Source organism: Heloderma suspectum, chromosome 6, assembly GCF_057233095.1.
Source record: "Heloderma suspectum isolate Gila_16-S chromosome 6, 16-S_ref, whole genome shotgun sequence".
Classification (NCBI taxonomy): domain Eukaryota; kingdom Metazoa; phylum Chordata; class Lepidosauria; order Squamata; family Helodermatidae; genus Heloderma; species Heloderma suspectum.
In genome coordinates, this window is record NC_139463.1 from 37,373,102 (window position 1) to 37,387,764 (window position 14,663).

Here is a 14,663-nt window from a genome sequence, read left to right on the forward strand (position 1 = left end):
GCTATCACCCAGTTAACCTAACTAACATTGCAAAAATGGTGGTGGGGGTGATTGTGGGAACTATGTATCTGCCATCCCAAACTTCTTGGAGAAAAAGTGGGTTACAATTGGAATAATGGCGGTATTTAGGCAAAGGCTGGATGGCTATCTGTCAGGGATGCTGTAGCTGCACCCTACACTGCAGAACCAGCACTGAGCAGAGGGAGTTGGACTAGATGATCTCTGAGGTCCCTTTCAACTCCTTCATTCTATGATTCTAAATAAATGAGATCAAATGGTTACCTACTGGCCCTATGGACAGAATGTTGGGCTTAGACATAGGAGAACTGAGCTCAAACTCCACAGCAGTAGAATCACTGGCCAAGGGCAAATGACTCTCTTAGCTTCAGTGTCTGCCTGTAACACGGGGAGAATCATGTATTGCTTTACAGAATTGGCACTCAGCACAAACATTACAAAGTGCTTGTAAGGCACTCTTCAGACTGGATGCACTGGATAAATTACTACAATGAAAATAACACCTAAGCCAGCGTGTTTCAGTGGGGAGCATGGGGGGATGTGAATCTCTGTGTGGACTCACTAGGTGGGTGGGCAGAAGTCATTCTTTTTTTATTTCAGTCCCCAACCTGTAAAAGGGGAAGAATTGTGACCTGCCTTGCATGTCTGTTGTAAAGGCAAGCAAAGATGAGAAGGCACTTTGGAAATAAAAATGCTATAAGTGGGACCGGCAACAGAACTTGGCAATGTATTTTCACCTCCTAATAGGAGTGTTCCTGCTCAGGGTGTCAGCCAGCCAGGCCAAGGCATGTCGGAGGAATCCAGTTTCGGGGGTAGAGCTTGATGTGTTTTTGTTGGCTCAGCCCCTGTTCCATCTTCTGCCACCTGGCCCAACTCAGTTTGCAGCAAGTTGGTTTAGCTGGTGGATTTTCCGTATTTTTTAAAATTTGCACGAATAGACACTTGTGCAAATTTCAGCCACAATGTGCTCAATTTACACAGATTTTGGCCATGATTGGCACAAAATAAGTAAATAATGGCCGGAATTTGTGCAAATTATGCAAATCGCAGCCACAATTTGCACAAATGTCTGTTTATGCAATTTTTAAGAAAAACCTAAAAAGTTCTCAGATTTCCGGAAAAAAATTGCAGCTCGACTCATGAATGCAAGCCCAGTTGGAGGTGCTGTGAAAATTTGACAAGCCCCCAAAGGGCACGATTTCCCAGCAACGGACATCCCTAGCCAGGCCCTCCTCTAACAGGCCTCCTCTAACACACACATGGTCTTCCTTTCTAAGAGACACTTAACATTCCACAGTTACTGAGTCAACTTCGTTCTCATTGGGAATGTCCGTGATCTTGTATCCACACGGTTAAGTAGTTTCCAGCCCTGGTGATACTGAACCCTGGAACGGCCCAAGGTCAGAATTTCCAGACAGTCAGCCCCAGATCTGCTCCATATCAGCCCCAGATCTGCTCCATACCAGCACGTTGACAGTGCAGCTCATGCGGTTTTCTTTGCTCCCGTCATGCATGATGGCCCGGTAGTCCAAGAGGTTTTCCAACAGGCTGCTAACCAACAGGGCGAACACTTCACCTGAGCTCGAGAGGTATTTGTGCTTCCGACAGTGCTCCAGCAGGCTACAGACACGTGTGTGGGAGGAGCCAAGGAAAGAGGAGATGGGGAGAAAAGAGAAATACATCAGAAGTTTGGAATGGAGCCTTATTTGTTTATTATTACATTTATATCCCACTTTTTTTCCTCTTGCGAAGAATCCAAGGCAGCTCACATGGTTTCCATGCTCTCCATTTTATTCTCACAACAACCCTGTGAGGTAGGTTAGGCTGAGAGTCAGTGACTGGCCCAAAGCCCCCCAGTGAGCTTCATGGCTGAGTAGGGACTAGAACCCGGATCTCCCGAGTCCCAGCCCAACACTTTAACTACTACACCACACTGGCTCTCTTTGCTTTTTAAACATTATATTGGGCTAGATCCAAACCTGCTTGAGCAGAAGGGGGCAGTGGGGAAACAGGGGCAGGAAAGACCCTTTTTTGTTAATCACCATTCCGCTCATGCAACTTTTGGATCTGACCCATTGATCTTTATTTGATTTCCAAACCTTCTCAAGAGCCGGGTGTGGGAGATAACAGCTAATTCAAAAAGACTAAAAAACAACACAAAATACACAGTAAAGATAAAACGCCATGCTAGTTTAACTGCCGATCTACAAGTTGCACCACCACTTGCAAAATGAAACGTGGGGAGGCAACATCGCCTTAAGAAAGAGGTTTCTAGAAAGGCAATCAAGAACACTCACACACTTACAGTTTCTCCAGCAGAATCTTGTACTGCTCATCCCCTCGACCCCCTTCAACTTCCTGATCCAGTTTGGTGATCAGCTCGTCTTCGAACTACCATTTAAAGACCGAAAACAAAAAAACAGAAAAATCCAGAGTCCTTCTAATGTACCGTTTTGTAGCCAAAAGATACGGTAGGACCATGAAGCCATCACAGAGAATGGAGCTATGATGTCAACCCAGCATGAAGCCAAGTATGCATTAGGAGCAAAGGGATATAGGAAGCTGCCTTATACTGAGTCAGACCATTGTGCCATCTCGCCCAGTGCTGTCAACACTGACTGGCAGCAGCTCTCCAGGGTTCCTGGGATGATTTTTTCCAGCCCTACTCGGAGATGCTGGGATCTAACTTGGGAACTCCTGCATGCCAAATAAGTGCTGCAGCAATGTGCCACGGCCCCTTCCCAACAGGAGGCTGGTTGGAGATGAACTGTGGTTCTGAGGGCCATACACCAATTAGAAGACTTCTCACTGACATAGGAACAAATTAAGCTGCCTTATACAGAGTCAGACCTTTGGTCCAACTAGGCTAGCGTGAAGGTTTGAGGCCTACAGAGGCAAAGGGGAAAACGGCCAGGCTTAGAGGCCTGGAGTTTTTTTGTTGGGAGGGGGTATCCCTGAGAGGAGTACTTTCATTTTCCTGGTTAAGTTTCATTTTCATTTCCCCAGTGAAGTTTCATTTCTTCAGGTCTGAAACAGTACTTTTGGTTTTCAGGGAGGAGGGTATAAAAAGAGAGAGTCGGAAAGACCAGATCAGTATGAGCAGAATCAGGAAGAGCAGAGCATGAAGAGGGAGCAGGAAGAAGCAGCCTGAAGAAATCTAAGTACAGCTAGGGTAGAGGTATTCCATTTTTGCAACTTTTATTTTTCTTTTCTTAATGCCTTTTGTATCACTCAGCTCTATCGTGTAAATACCTTTAGTTGTGATTTGCTTGCTTGAATTTACCAGTGAACTGTTGTGGTTAAACCCTGTGTCAGTCACCCCACACCTACAGCCTAAACCCTACATTATTGGAAAGGGGAAGGTAAAAGAAGGAAGCCGGGACTCTTAAGGAGGCAAGAGGTCCTTAAGGAGTTGCTCAGGAGGCCCAGGTCATAAAGGGAACCCTGTCAGCTAGTACTGTGTCAACATTGAGTGGCAGTGGATCTCCAGGGTTTCAGGGATCCCGCCCACCCCCCAGACCTACCTGGAGATGCCAGATATTGAACCTGGGACCGTCTGCTCTACTACTGAGCCACATCCTGTCCCTTGCAAAGAGAGCTACAACCCTTCAAAGGATAGATGACATAGTATGTACCAAGATGAGAGTGGCAGAGGCTGAAATAGAGGCTGGGGCCAGCTAGTAGATTTGGAAGAGGCCAACAGAGGATCCTGGCTGCCTACCAACTGTGGTCACTGCCAGAATCAGGCATTCCCACCAAGTTGCAGAACACCTTCTCTTGGCAGCAGGCTCACCATGTAACTCCTCCACACCTATCAAACAAGGGAGGGGCTGTCGCTCAGTGGAATCGAGCACATGGCTTTGCATACAGTCCCAGCTTCAGTCCTTGGCACTGTTAGTTAAAAGGATCAGGTAGCAAGTGATGGAAAAGACGCCTTTCTACCTGAGATCTTGGAGAGATGCTGCCAGTTAGAGCAGGTGGTGCTGGGCTAGATGGACAAACAGACTGACCTGATCAGGGGTGCACAGGTACATTTTGAAATGCAGGTGCTCGTCATGGCAGCTCCCATAGACACGTCCCCAAGGAGAGTCCAAAACTGCAACTAGCTGTGTGGATACATCTCTCTCTCTCTCTGTGTTAGTGAGTGAGTGAGTGAGTGTGTGACATCTGTATGCATGGGATAGCTCACATCAGTCAGTTGTTCCTGGGAAAACCAACCTCTCCCCGACCCCACAGCTACTGTGAGGATTCCAGCTAAACTCAGAAGAACAAGTAAATCTGAGGCAGGTGGCAGATGGTATCATCATCTCTGCTTATCAAAAAGCCCCAGAGTCTTATTCCTGTGAGCCCTGGCACTTCACCACTGGATTTAGCATAAGACAACTTCCTATGTTCCTAAGCACCCACTGGGAACCCCAAAGAGGAAGTTCTTCCTTTCCTCCCCCAATCATTCCAGATAGATCAGTCTTCCTCTGGGACCCAGATAATGACCCAGTTTAGACAATAGCCGAAGCCACCGTGAGATCCTGGTTTGTTTGAACTAACTTTGGCTAGAACAAACCATAACCCCCTGAGTTCGTATGTTAACATGCAACCATGTTTGTATTCCAACATGAAAAGAGAAGCTTTCCCGCTCCCCCCTTGCACAGCTCGTCACCATTCACAATGTCCTAAACCAGTAGTTATCAAACCATGGATCATTTGAAAATTGCTGGGAGTCTTGGCGGACCACATAACAAATTGTGATTTTTTGTTGTTGTTGTTGTACAAATCAAGGCACATATAGAACTCTTCTTTTTTTAAAAATAACCGTACTGTTGCCTTTCTAACGTGATGGATCTGCCTGTGTTTGCGAGCAAAGTACTGCAAAGACAGAGGTAGAGTTTCTGAGGCTTAGTTTCAGGTCCGGTTCAGCATTCATTTTGCTTCTGTATGTCGCCCTGAGTGTCCTGGTCATAACAGCACCAATTCCCATCATTAGAAAAAAAAAAACAAGCACAGGGCCAAGCAGAGATAGTCTGTTCTGTTCTGCAGCATTTCTGCAGATCACCCAAAAGGAGCTCATGGACCACAGTTTGAGGACCTCTGCCCTAGACCATGATTTAGGACAGGTGATTGTCTGAACTGGGCCGATATCTGAGAACGTAAACTGAAACATTCCCCCGGATTTGCAGCAGAGGTGGGCAGCACGCGGCTCCCCAGCCTGACGTGTGGCTCCCCCTGCCACGAATTTGCTGCTGTGGTGGCAAAACAATTGGCGGTTTGTCGCCGAATCTCACCACCAAACCACAATGGTGGCCTAGAAAGACCAAATTTGGTTTAAAGCCACTGTTTTAGGCTGCTGATCATTTTGATGCTGCTGCTGCCACCGCCGCTGACATTTTGAGGGGTGTGGCAGTGGGGATGGAGCCCTCGGTGGGTTAAAATTGGCCCCAGAGGCCCTGAAGTGGCCCATCCCTGCTTTTTAGCTTTTTAGTGTGTCAGTTGTTTGGATGCTCTCTTGTCAATAGTACTATCTGATCCAGTTGTTCTGCTTTAAAGAGTCGCACCACTCCAGCTCTGAAACCTCCATTGTCTCCTCCTCCTCCCTCGCCCCATATGCACACTTTGGCTCCCCCGCCCCCCCGCAGCCGGTCCCGTACCATATGGAAGTTCCTGCTCTCGCTGAAGTTGAATTCGCACTGCATCATGTCAAAAAAGATGGGGATGGTCGCCTTTCGCAATTCAGGCTCCGGCGTCAAGGTCACCTCCAGGATTGGGCCTACCATGGAAGGGATGAACTTGATCTTGTGAGGCCCTGAAAAAAAGAAGAAAGGGGTTAGAAGACAAGGATTCAAAGAAAAGGATGCAGATGGCTGCTTTGCCCCTTGGGGATCTCCAGGGCAACCAATGGCAGCTGCTCCCCACCCACTCATCGCCTCATCTGTGCTTGAGTATTTCACATGCAAAACGCACAATGGAGTTGCTTCTGTTGCTTCACCGCAACAGGGATTAAATGGTTCCATAACATAGATGCATTAGATGGCAGGGGCATGGGGAGAAGGGGAGAGACTGGAATCCCTAGAGATTGGAATCGTTTCTTCAGTTTCACTGATCTCTATTTCTATTCCAGTGGACGGCCTCTCCCTCTGGTCTCTCTTAGGGCAGGGGCCATCAAAACTTTCTGCTTCCATGGAAGACTTTCCACAATTACATGTCCAGTGTGGAAGTCCTGAACGTCTGTCATGTTACAGAGGATTCAGGGGGTTGTTTGGGTGAGGTGGAACACTGGCTAGGTCTGCTGGAACTTACAGGCTGGGTTCATACAACATGACAAGCCAGAGCATGGGTTTAGTATGGGTTGTCATTAAACCATGGATTATTATGTTGTGTGAACCCAGCTGTGCGAACAAACCATGGTTTGTTAACCATGAACAATCCACAGCTCACAACTCAACAACAAACCATGGGTTCTCTTCGTAGGTGGTTCATGGTTAACAAACTATGGTTCGTTAGTGCGGCTGGGTTCAGACAACACAACAACCCACAATTCAACAACAACACACACTTAACCTGTGCTCTGGCTTGTTGTGTTGTGTGAACCCAATCACCATCACTTTGTGTGAACTCAGAGTGAGCTCTAGCCTTCTGCAACCTGGCGCCTTCAGGATATGGAGGATTACAAATTCGAGTAGGACTGGCTGGTGGATGCTGGGAGTTGTAGTCCAACACGTCTGGAGGGAACCAGGTTGGGGAAGGCTGCTTAAGAGCATACCCAACACTCCCCGAAATAATTTTGCACTGTTTATTGTCACCATTACTATTATTTATTGTGCAGTAAGTGTAGACGGGGCCTTACAGAGTCACATAGGCAACACAGATAGGTCCCTGCTCTCAAGCAGCTTACAGTCTGAAAAAGTCACGGGGCAGGTTTCGACAGTCATATCTCAGCTTAATAAACTGAGATATGAACAAGCCTTTTCACCCTGCAGCCCCTTTGCTCCTCCCTTTGTATGAGCCAGCAAACAAACCAGGAAGTCTTGCACTAACTATATCCTGTGCTGTCCGAACCAGGGAAGTACGGTTAAACTTCGGAACAAGGCAGCATATTAAACTAACCTGAGACTCCTGGCTTGCTCCCAAGCTGTTAATCATCAGTCCTTGGATTGCACAAAATGGGAAACTGTGGTTAATGAAAGGCTCCCTGCTTTGCTTGCTTGTGCACAATGAGGAGTGAAGCAGCTGTGTGAATGGTGAAAAGGCTCATTCGTACCTCAGCTTATTAAGTCAACAGATGTTCGTCCGGACGCCGTCGGTGGGAAAGCGACAGAGGCAGTGAAACTACACACAGCCCTGCCTCTGGCATTGGAGAGTGAGGCTGTGCATAGACAGGTTTTTCCTCTCAACATCATAAAGACAATACACTCCATTATTGCCCTCTTGGAAATGCACCAGCCTCTCCTAGTGAAAATGGCACCTTCCAAGTGGATGGGTATTCATTCTCACTTCTCTTCACATAAAAGAAGAGGCTGTTACCTCCTATGTGTCAGGATTCCCCTTTTGCCCTGCTAAGAACTCCAATAGCCAAATCAACGCTCGGACAAGAGGCTGCATTTCCAAGGCTTTAATTCCATTTACCCTAATGAGGCATACAGATGCAAACTGCTAGAGACTCACAGACTACAAAAGAAAAACCTTCAAGGAGTTCAAAGGGGAGCTACGAAAGTTGGTCTCCGTTTGGGAAAAAGGCAGCAAACTCTCTTAACTTAAGGGGTGGGAGGGGAAGATCTCCCCCTCTCCCATGACACCTCTAGGCACAGCTGTTGACACCAAGCCAATCGGGCAGAGTGCCTAAGCTCTGCCCCTGCCATCTCTCTCGGCTCTGCATCTGCGCCTGGCGTCTAAGATTTCAGGTTGTCCTTCCCTTGCCTCCCCCTGTTCGCTATCACTCACAGGGATGTGTGAAGGGAGGGCCTCTCTGTCCAGCTGTGCCGCTGAAGCCTGGGAAAGTTCTTCCCCCATGTGTTGTAGCTCTTCCTCAGAATCTGAACTGCTCTGGCACTCTATATGCTCAGAGGCAACCCTGACACTGTGTTCCCTTCTGACATCTCACACTTGATAACATGTGGCACACCCCAGAGTACTCAGAATACAAAACCCGCTACTCCAGGTCCTTAGCAGATGCAGGAAACTTACCGAGGTTGTACCACATGTCCCTTATCTTGAAGCCAATGTCCTTCCTCATGTCGCCATACCTGAAAAGAGAGCGAGACAAAGAGTGTTAGAGTGTGAATGGGGGAGATTGACATGCATTCAATGGTTTTGCTTAAACATCCATAGAAAGGTAGAGTTGTTGGTACATACTCTTTTTTTTTTTTTTAGGTGATCATTTATTTGTTCATTTGTACCCTGCCTTTCTACCAAAAAATGGCACCCAAGGAGAACCAATTAAAATTGATTAAAACAATACATTAAAATGCAATAAAACATAGATTACAGAAAAAAATATTCTTAAAAACAGCACTCAGGCTGTGCCTAGGAATGCCAGGGCAGGCACAGTGTGTCCAGCTCTGACAGTTGTGTGAGTTTGCCTGAAGGCACTAACTACAAAAACCATCTTCCTGCACTTAGCTTGAAAGAATGTTTCTTTCTCAGTTTCCACTTTGATGTCATTTGCGCTGGGTAAAAATCGGTGGAACACAGCTGTACTTCGAGGGAACATTACTGAGCGCTGTAAGCGCTATATAAGCAATAGTGAAACAAAGTCGCAAGCTGTAAGAGGTCAGCTGGATACCCTTTTTATTTATAACTTTTCTTATTTTTACAGAGAAAAAGAATGGATATTCTCAAATATAGAATGCTTACCAAAAGATAGGAACTGCTTCAAAACAAAAAAATGTAAGTAAAACCTGTGATAGTTAGCTCTGCTGTGTGGCATAGTGCACGGCCACTGCTCAGAATGTGGCTTTCCGAACTCTGGCTTGTCCAAACTGTAGCACAGGGGCGGAGAGATCAAGGTTTTGAGCAATGTCGTTCTCGATGGGCATCATACCTGCACCTGGCCCCATAAACCCTCTGGCTGGCCCTGCAAAACTGACTGGGGGCGGGGCACCAAAGGCACTCCTCGCCTGGGGTGATATTTATCTTAGGTCTGGGCCTGAACCCATGCGAAGCCTGGTTCATTCTGTAGTAATTAATATAAGCACTTCTAAAAACTGCAGAGGGCAGGCACCATTTTAAAAGAAGCATCCACCTTTTCCTCACGTGCAGAAGAGAAAACGCCTCCTCGAAGTGGATGCCCCCTGCAACAGGGACATCTACGAGGGGTGGGAAGACGTCAGGCTTGCAGGATTTACTTTTTTACTTGAACCCTATGATCCCCCAGCCTGGTGCAAAAGACATTCATTTAGAATCAAAGAATTTGGAGCCCAGGACTTTGCTTTGAATACCGGAACCGAATACAGCACACCACCCCTCTACCATAAATCTACTCCTGATTACCCCAAAGCTTTTGTACATTTCAGCAATATAATTTAAGATGGATTTGGGGGAGGGGGTCATTTTGTTGCTCCTCTAGTGAAATAAGCAGAAATCCTTACTGATTGATTGCAAATCACTGAGATACCTTTTTGTGTGTTGTGTGTTGTTTGGTTTTAATTTTTGTGAACCGCCCAGAGAGCTTCGGCTATTGGGCGGTATAGAAATGAAATGAAATGAAATAATGAATGAATGAATGAATGAATACCTAAAACAGTAGGTCATGATCTATCTTCTGCCCACCCTGACATAACCCATCTAATAGCAGACAGAAACTCGGCAACTCGGCAAACTGGATGATCTGGTGGGCAGAAGTGGGGAGGCTATTTTCACCCATTCCACCCCCCCCCTAGTCCCCTATGCCTCCCCCCACTGCTCCGGCAGGTTGGAGAGACTCTCCAGAACAGTGTATGAGGTGGCACTGGTGGGGCTGCAGGGGGAAGAGGGGAGGAAGAATCAGCAAAAAACACCTCCCTGCCTCTTTCCTCCAGCAGGGAAACACTGCTGGATGATGGTTCCCTCTGTTAATGGAAGAAACCCTTCCGTTCAGAGAGGGCCAACTCTGGATCCAACCTCGTCTGTCTGTCTGTCTGTCTGTCTTTCTTTCTGATTGATAGCATTTTTACCCTACTCATTAACCTGACTGGCTTCCAGAGTGTCTGATGACAGCCATTCTGTCTCTGCTCTCCGGCTTACAATCTAAAAGACATGACACATGAGGAAAAAGGGATGGGGAGGGAGGAGGAAAAAAGCAAGCTCAGGCACCAGTTCTTAAAGCTACAGTTTGACCAGCTGGGCTGGAAACAGATCAGGTAGCCTGATGGAATGGCTGCCAGCTGGGTGACAGCTGGGGAGAGCCACAGGGAGCCAATCTCTCAGCAGAAGCGATGGAATAGCTCTGGTTTTCTTATTTTAGTCAAATGCAATTATATGCAGATTGAATCAAATAAAATGCATTTGATCAACTAAGATTTCTTTTATCAGGCCACAGTCCTAGTTAAAATGTGTCCTGGATCTGAAAAAGGTTGAAGGCAACTGCCATTAACTGCAAAAGCATGAGTTATGGCCAAAAAAACATGACGGAGGTGCACTGGGGAGTCACAGTTGGTAAAAACTTCCTGTTTCATGTCTGCCACACAATTACAGGTGTATTTCCCCCTTCAGATTTGGAAGAACATTCATGGTGGCAAAACTGTCAGTGTATATGCAAAGTACAGAAGAAGTCCACTTTAAGAGGGGGGTGGGGGTAAACTCACATGAAAACTTACTTCTTGACCATCTTGGTCCGTTTAGCCTGGGAAAAAGTCTCCAACTGGAGGGATTCGTGGGTAAGGAAGGCTACTGCCAAGTGGAAGTAATTATTCCACAGCTGTGGGGAACAAAAGAGCGACAAAGTGAAAACACACTGGTAATATATTTAAAGCCCTAAATGGCCTGGGATCAAGGTATTTGAAGGACCGCCTTCACCCATATAAGCCTGCCTGTACATGAATTGAAGACCTAAGTCAAGGTTCCTCCTTGAGCGCCCACCACTGATAATCTGTTAAGATTGGCATGCACGACAGAGAGGGCCTTCTCAGTGGTGACCCCAATGCTGTGGAACTCCCTATTGATGCATGCCTAGCCCCTTCCATGCAGGCATTTAGGCAACAGCCAAGGCCTCTCCATTTAAAGCTGTCTTCAACTGAATTTGTAACTGGCTTGTGTGGTCAAAGCAGCTTTGCGAAGCGTTCTTATCTGCTCGCTACTGCAGCTGTTTCTGTTTTGTATCTGGCCGTGCTCTGTACACCACTTTGTGAGAACGTGGCTCTGAAAAGCAGCTAAAAAATTACTTTCAATAAATTGAACAAACAAATACAATGTGGGGATTCAGTGGGGAAACTGCTATTCTGATGCAAGCTAGTCATTAGCTTTCATGTGAATAACAACAACAACAACCCAACAGCAATGACCACTGGTGGCTCTTGGCCACTTCCTCATTCGACTTTGGTCAGCGTCCACAAACTGAAGCAAACCCAGTGGGCTCTTCTCAATGCATACGCTTGAATGAAAGTTAAAGACTGATTTAATTTCTCAGTCATGCTGGTAACTTAAGAGCCCTGCTGTATCAGACCAAAGGACTTCCACTCCAGTATCCTGTTTCGAACATTGGCTAGCGGGACACTCCTGGGAATCAACAAACAAGGCACGGAGGCAATAGATCTTCCACACTGTTTGATACGCCCCCCCCCCCCCAACACATACACCCAATCTAGTATTTAAAAGGTCACTGAAGAATTCACAGAGATGGGTAGCATGGCAAAGAATCTGAGCCAGCCTTCCTGTAGCTGGAGCCCTTCAGTGTTTTTGACTACAACTCCTATCAGCACCAGCTAGCAAGGCCACTAGTCAGGGCAATGGAAGTTGTGCTCCAAAATCTCACACCAGGTGGGGAAGGCTGGCTGAGTCAAGGAGAGGCAGAACAGTGACTCTGTCACAGCTTCAGAGAGATGCCAGCAAAACTGAGCTTGAAGCTGGGCTCTTTCCATAGCAGTGGGCAAATATTCCTGTAGCTGCTAAAAGACTGAACCGCAGACCCCGGTCTGAATCTTGCCTCTGCCATGAAATCACTAGGTGGCCTCAGGCTAGCAAATCTCCTGTGGATTCTGCAACAGACCATTTTTTTCCAAGTCACGCAGGTTCCACGGACTTGCCAAATGGTTTTTCACTCGGAGGGTGGGGGGGGGGATTTACACTAATTCACATCACTGTAAGTGTGCATTAGTACTAATGAACACTGCACATTAGTTAATGAGTATCAGCCCTAATGTGCACTTACACAGTTAATATGAATTCCTGGTTTGTGCCAGTGCACATTAGTGTGTCTGTGCAAGCACGCATTAGTGCATTTGTGCAAATGTACATTAGTGCTAATGTCAATTAGCGCCAGTAGAAATAAATACTGGTTTAAAAAATCCAATTCTGTCAATCAGGACGACAGAATGAGAGACACCTCACGATCTGTGAAACACAGGCAGAATGGATTTAACCAAGGTAAGAGAAAATCCATTAAGGAAAAAACAACAATGGAATAGATGTGCAATGCCTTCTGTTTGGTACTGCCAGGAGCCTTGTGTCTGAAAACACTCCAGTTCTCAGTGCCTGGCACCAAGGTAGTCCCTGGGCCTAAAATCTTCCATAAAAGCAGCTACTAAACTGTCCTGGACTTACAAGCAGCTGTTGCTTGCTGAGCCCAACTAAATAACGGTGCAGTCCTCTATATGGCTACTCAGATGTAAGCCCCATGGAATTCAGCGGGGCTTCCTCCCAGGTAAATGGGTATAGGATTGCAGCCTAAGGCTGCACTGAAGTCAAGGAGGCTTCTGTTTGAGTAGACATGTAGTGGATTACATTGTAAGCCTCATCCAGCAGAGCTGTTCCTATAAGCTACCTTTGGCTAACGGGATGAAAGCTTTGATCTTTCATCTTCTCCAGACATTTTGCCATCAAGAATCCAATGGCAAGTAGTCATTACCTATATCTGTTACAAAGTTTTGGGAAGCGGAGACCAAGGAATGTTTGCACATTCAGGATTTCAGTGCTGGCGTTTTGGCACCAGGTTAAGACTTTCCTCTATCCCCAGGTATTTGATGGCATATGACGTTGCATTTAATGTCAGTTGTTTTATCGGGTCTTGGTGTTTTATTGTAGCTGCTTTAAATTGTTGGTAAGTTTTGTTATGTTAAATTTTATATTAAGTTTGTATTAGGTTGTATTTGGGGTTGTAATTTTTGTGAACCGCCCAGAGAGCTTTGGCAATTGGGCAGTATGTAAATAAAATGAAAAGAAATGAAGTGTTGATCAAACAAGAACTTACCTGCAGTTCAAAGCTTGCCTGATCCAAAAAGAAACGGTTAAGCACTGAGGTGTATTGGTTTATAGCTCGAAGGAAAATCCTGGAAAAGTAATGGTGACAGAGTTGAGGAAATGCCAGGAGGGGGAAAAAAGGCTCAGATCTCTCTCCCATCCCTGTAAAACCACAGGTGATGCCCACAGTGTGTTTGCAAGTGGTTTGACATGATTTGTATTTTATTTTTCCTAAGCAGTGTTGCCAATTTTACTTTATATTATTTTTAAATATGGTCTCTCCTCAACTTGAAGCAGATGGTTCTGAGAATTTAAAATAGCTAGCGGTCAAGGCAACTTTACAATTTAGTAAATTACTAAGGTTCGAGGGATAAAAACGCTAGGAACGGCCATGAGACACAAGAGGATCATTGTGTTTAGGTGTAGTATTTAAGTATGACTAACGTGGCTTCTACAAATTGGCAGCAATAGGGAGCCAAATAGGGAGCCAACTGGCCAAACTGGCAGCAATATGAACTACACCAAACAAACAAACTTAAAATTCTGTGGGCCCCATTTTTGAAGAAAGCCCTCTGGATCAATGGCAGCAACCTCTTCACCTGCTCTGCATCATGTTCATGACCATCCAGTCACTTGCATAGACGTTCTTTCCAATCAGATCCTTAAACATGATGAAAGTTTCCATCAGGAAATCCTATTGGAAATAAAACAATCAAGAATGAAGGAAGAGAGCCAGTGTGATGTAGTGGTTAGAGTGTTGGACTGGGACTCGGGAGATCCTAGTTCTAGCTCCTGCTTGGCCATGAAGCTCCCTGGGGGACTTTAGGCCAGTTACCGACTGGTTACTCAGCTTAACCTACCTCACAGGGTTGTTGTAAGGATAAAATGGAGAGCGGGAGGATTATGTAAGGCACCTTGGGTTCCTTGCAAGGGGAAAAATGGGATATAAATGTAATAAATAAACAAACAAACAAACAAGATAACCCAGAATGATATAATCCTCACCTTGTGTACATCACAAGGAAACGGACACTTGAGCAAATCTAGGAAACACCCTCGTACAAGTCACCAGACTTTATTCCAGAGATGTATCTTTCATTCTTAAATAGATCACTATATGTCAGCACTTCTGCATTTTCTTTGTCATCTGCTGTCATTTTGCCATCCTCACTGAATAGTTGAACTACCATTTCTTTCCTCTGTCTTTTACTATGTGCGTAGCTGAAGAAAGCCTTTTTGTTGCTTTTAACATCCCTCACTAACCTCAGCTCGTTCTCAGCTTT

At 45.9% G+C, this 14,663-nt stretch overlaps 1 protein-coding gene across 1 annotated transcript in view; it reads right to left on the minus strand.

The window, feature by feature from the left end:
- Positions 1-14,663, minus strand: part of DOCK5 (dedicator of cytokinesis 5) — a 234,958-nt gene that overhangs the window by 40,955 nt on the left and 179,340 nt on the right. The window contains exons 29-35 of the mRNA XM_084803950.1: positions 13,980-14,074; positions 13,391-13,469; positions 10,803-10,903; positions 8,194-8,252; positions 5,661-5,815; positions 2,324-2,409; positions 1,482-1,638 (exon numbers count right to left, since the gene is read on the minus strand). Coding sequence (XP_084660076.1) covers positions 1,482-1,638; positions 2,324-2,409; positions 5,661-5,815; positions 8,194-8,252; positions 10,803-10,903; positions 13,391-13,469; positions 13,980-14,074 — 732 coding nt within the window. The remainder of the gene's footprint in view (positions 1-1,481; positions 1,639-2,323; positions 2,410-5,660; positions 5,816-8,193; positions 8,253-10,802; positions 10,904-13,390; positions 13,470-13,979; positions 14,075-14,663) is intronic.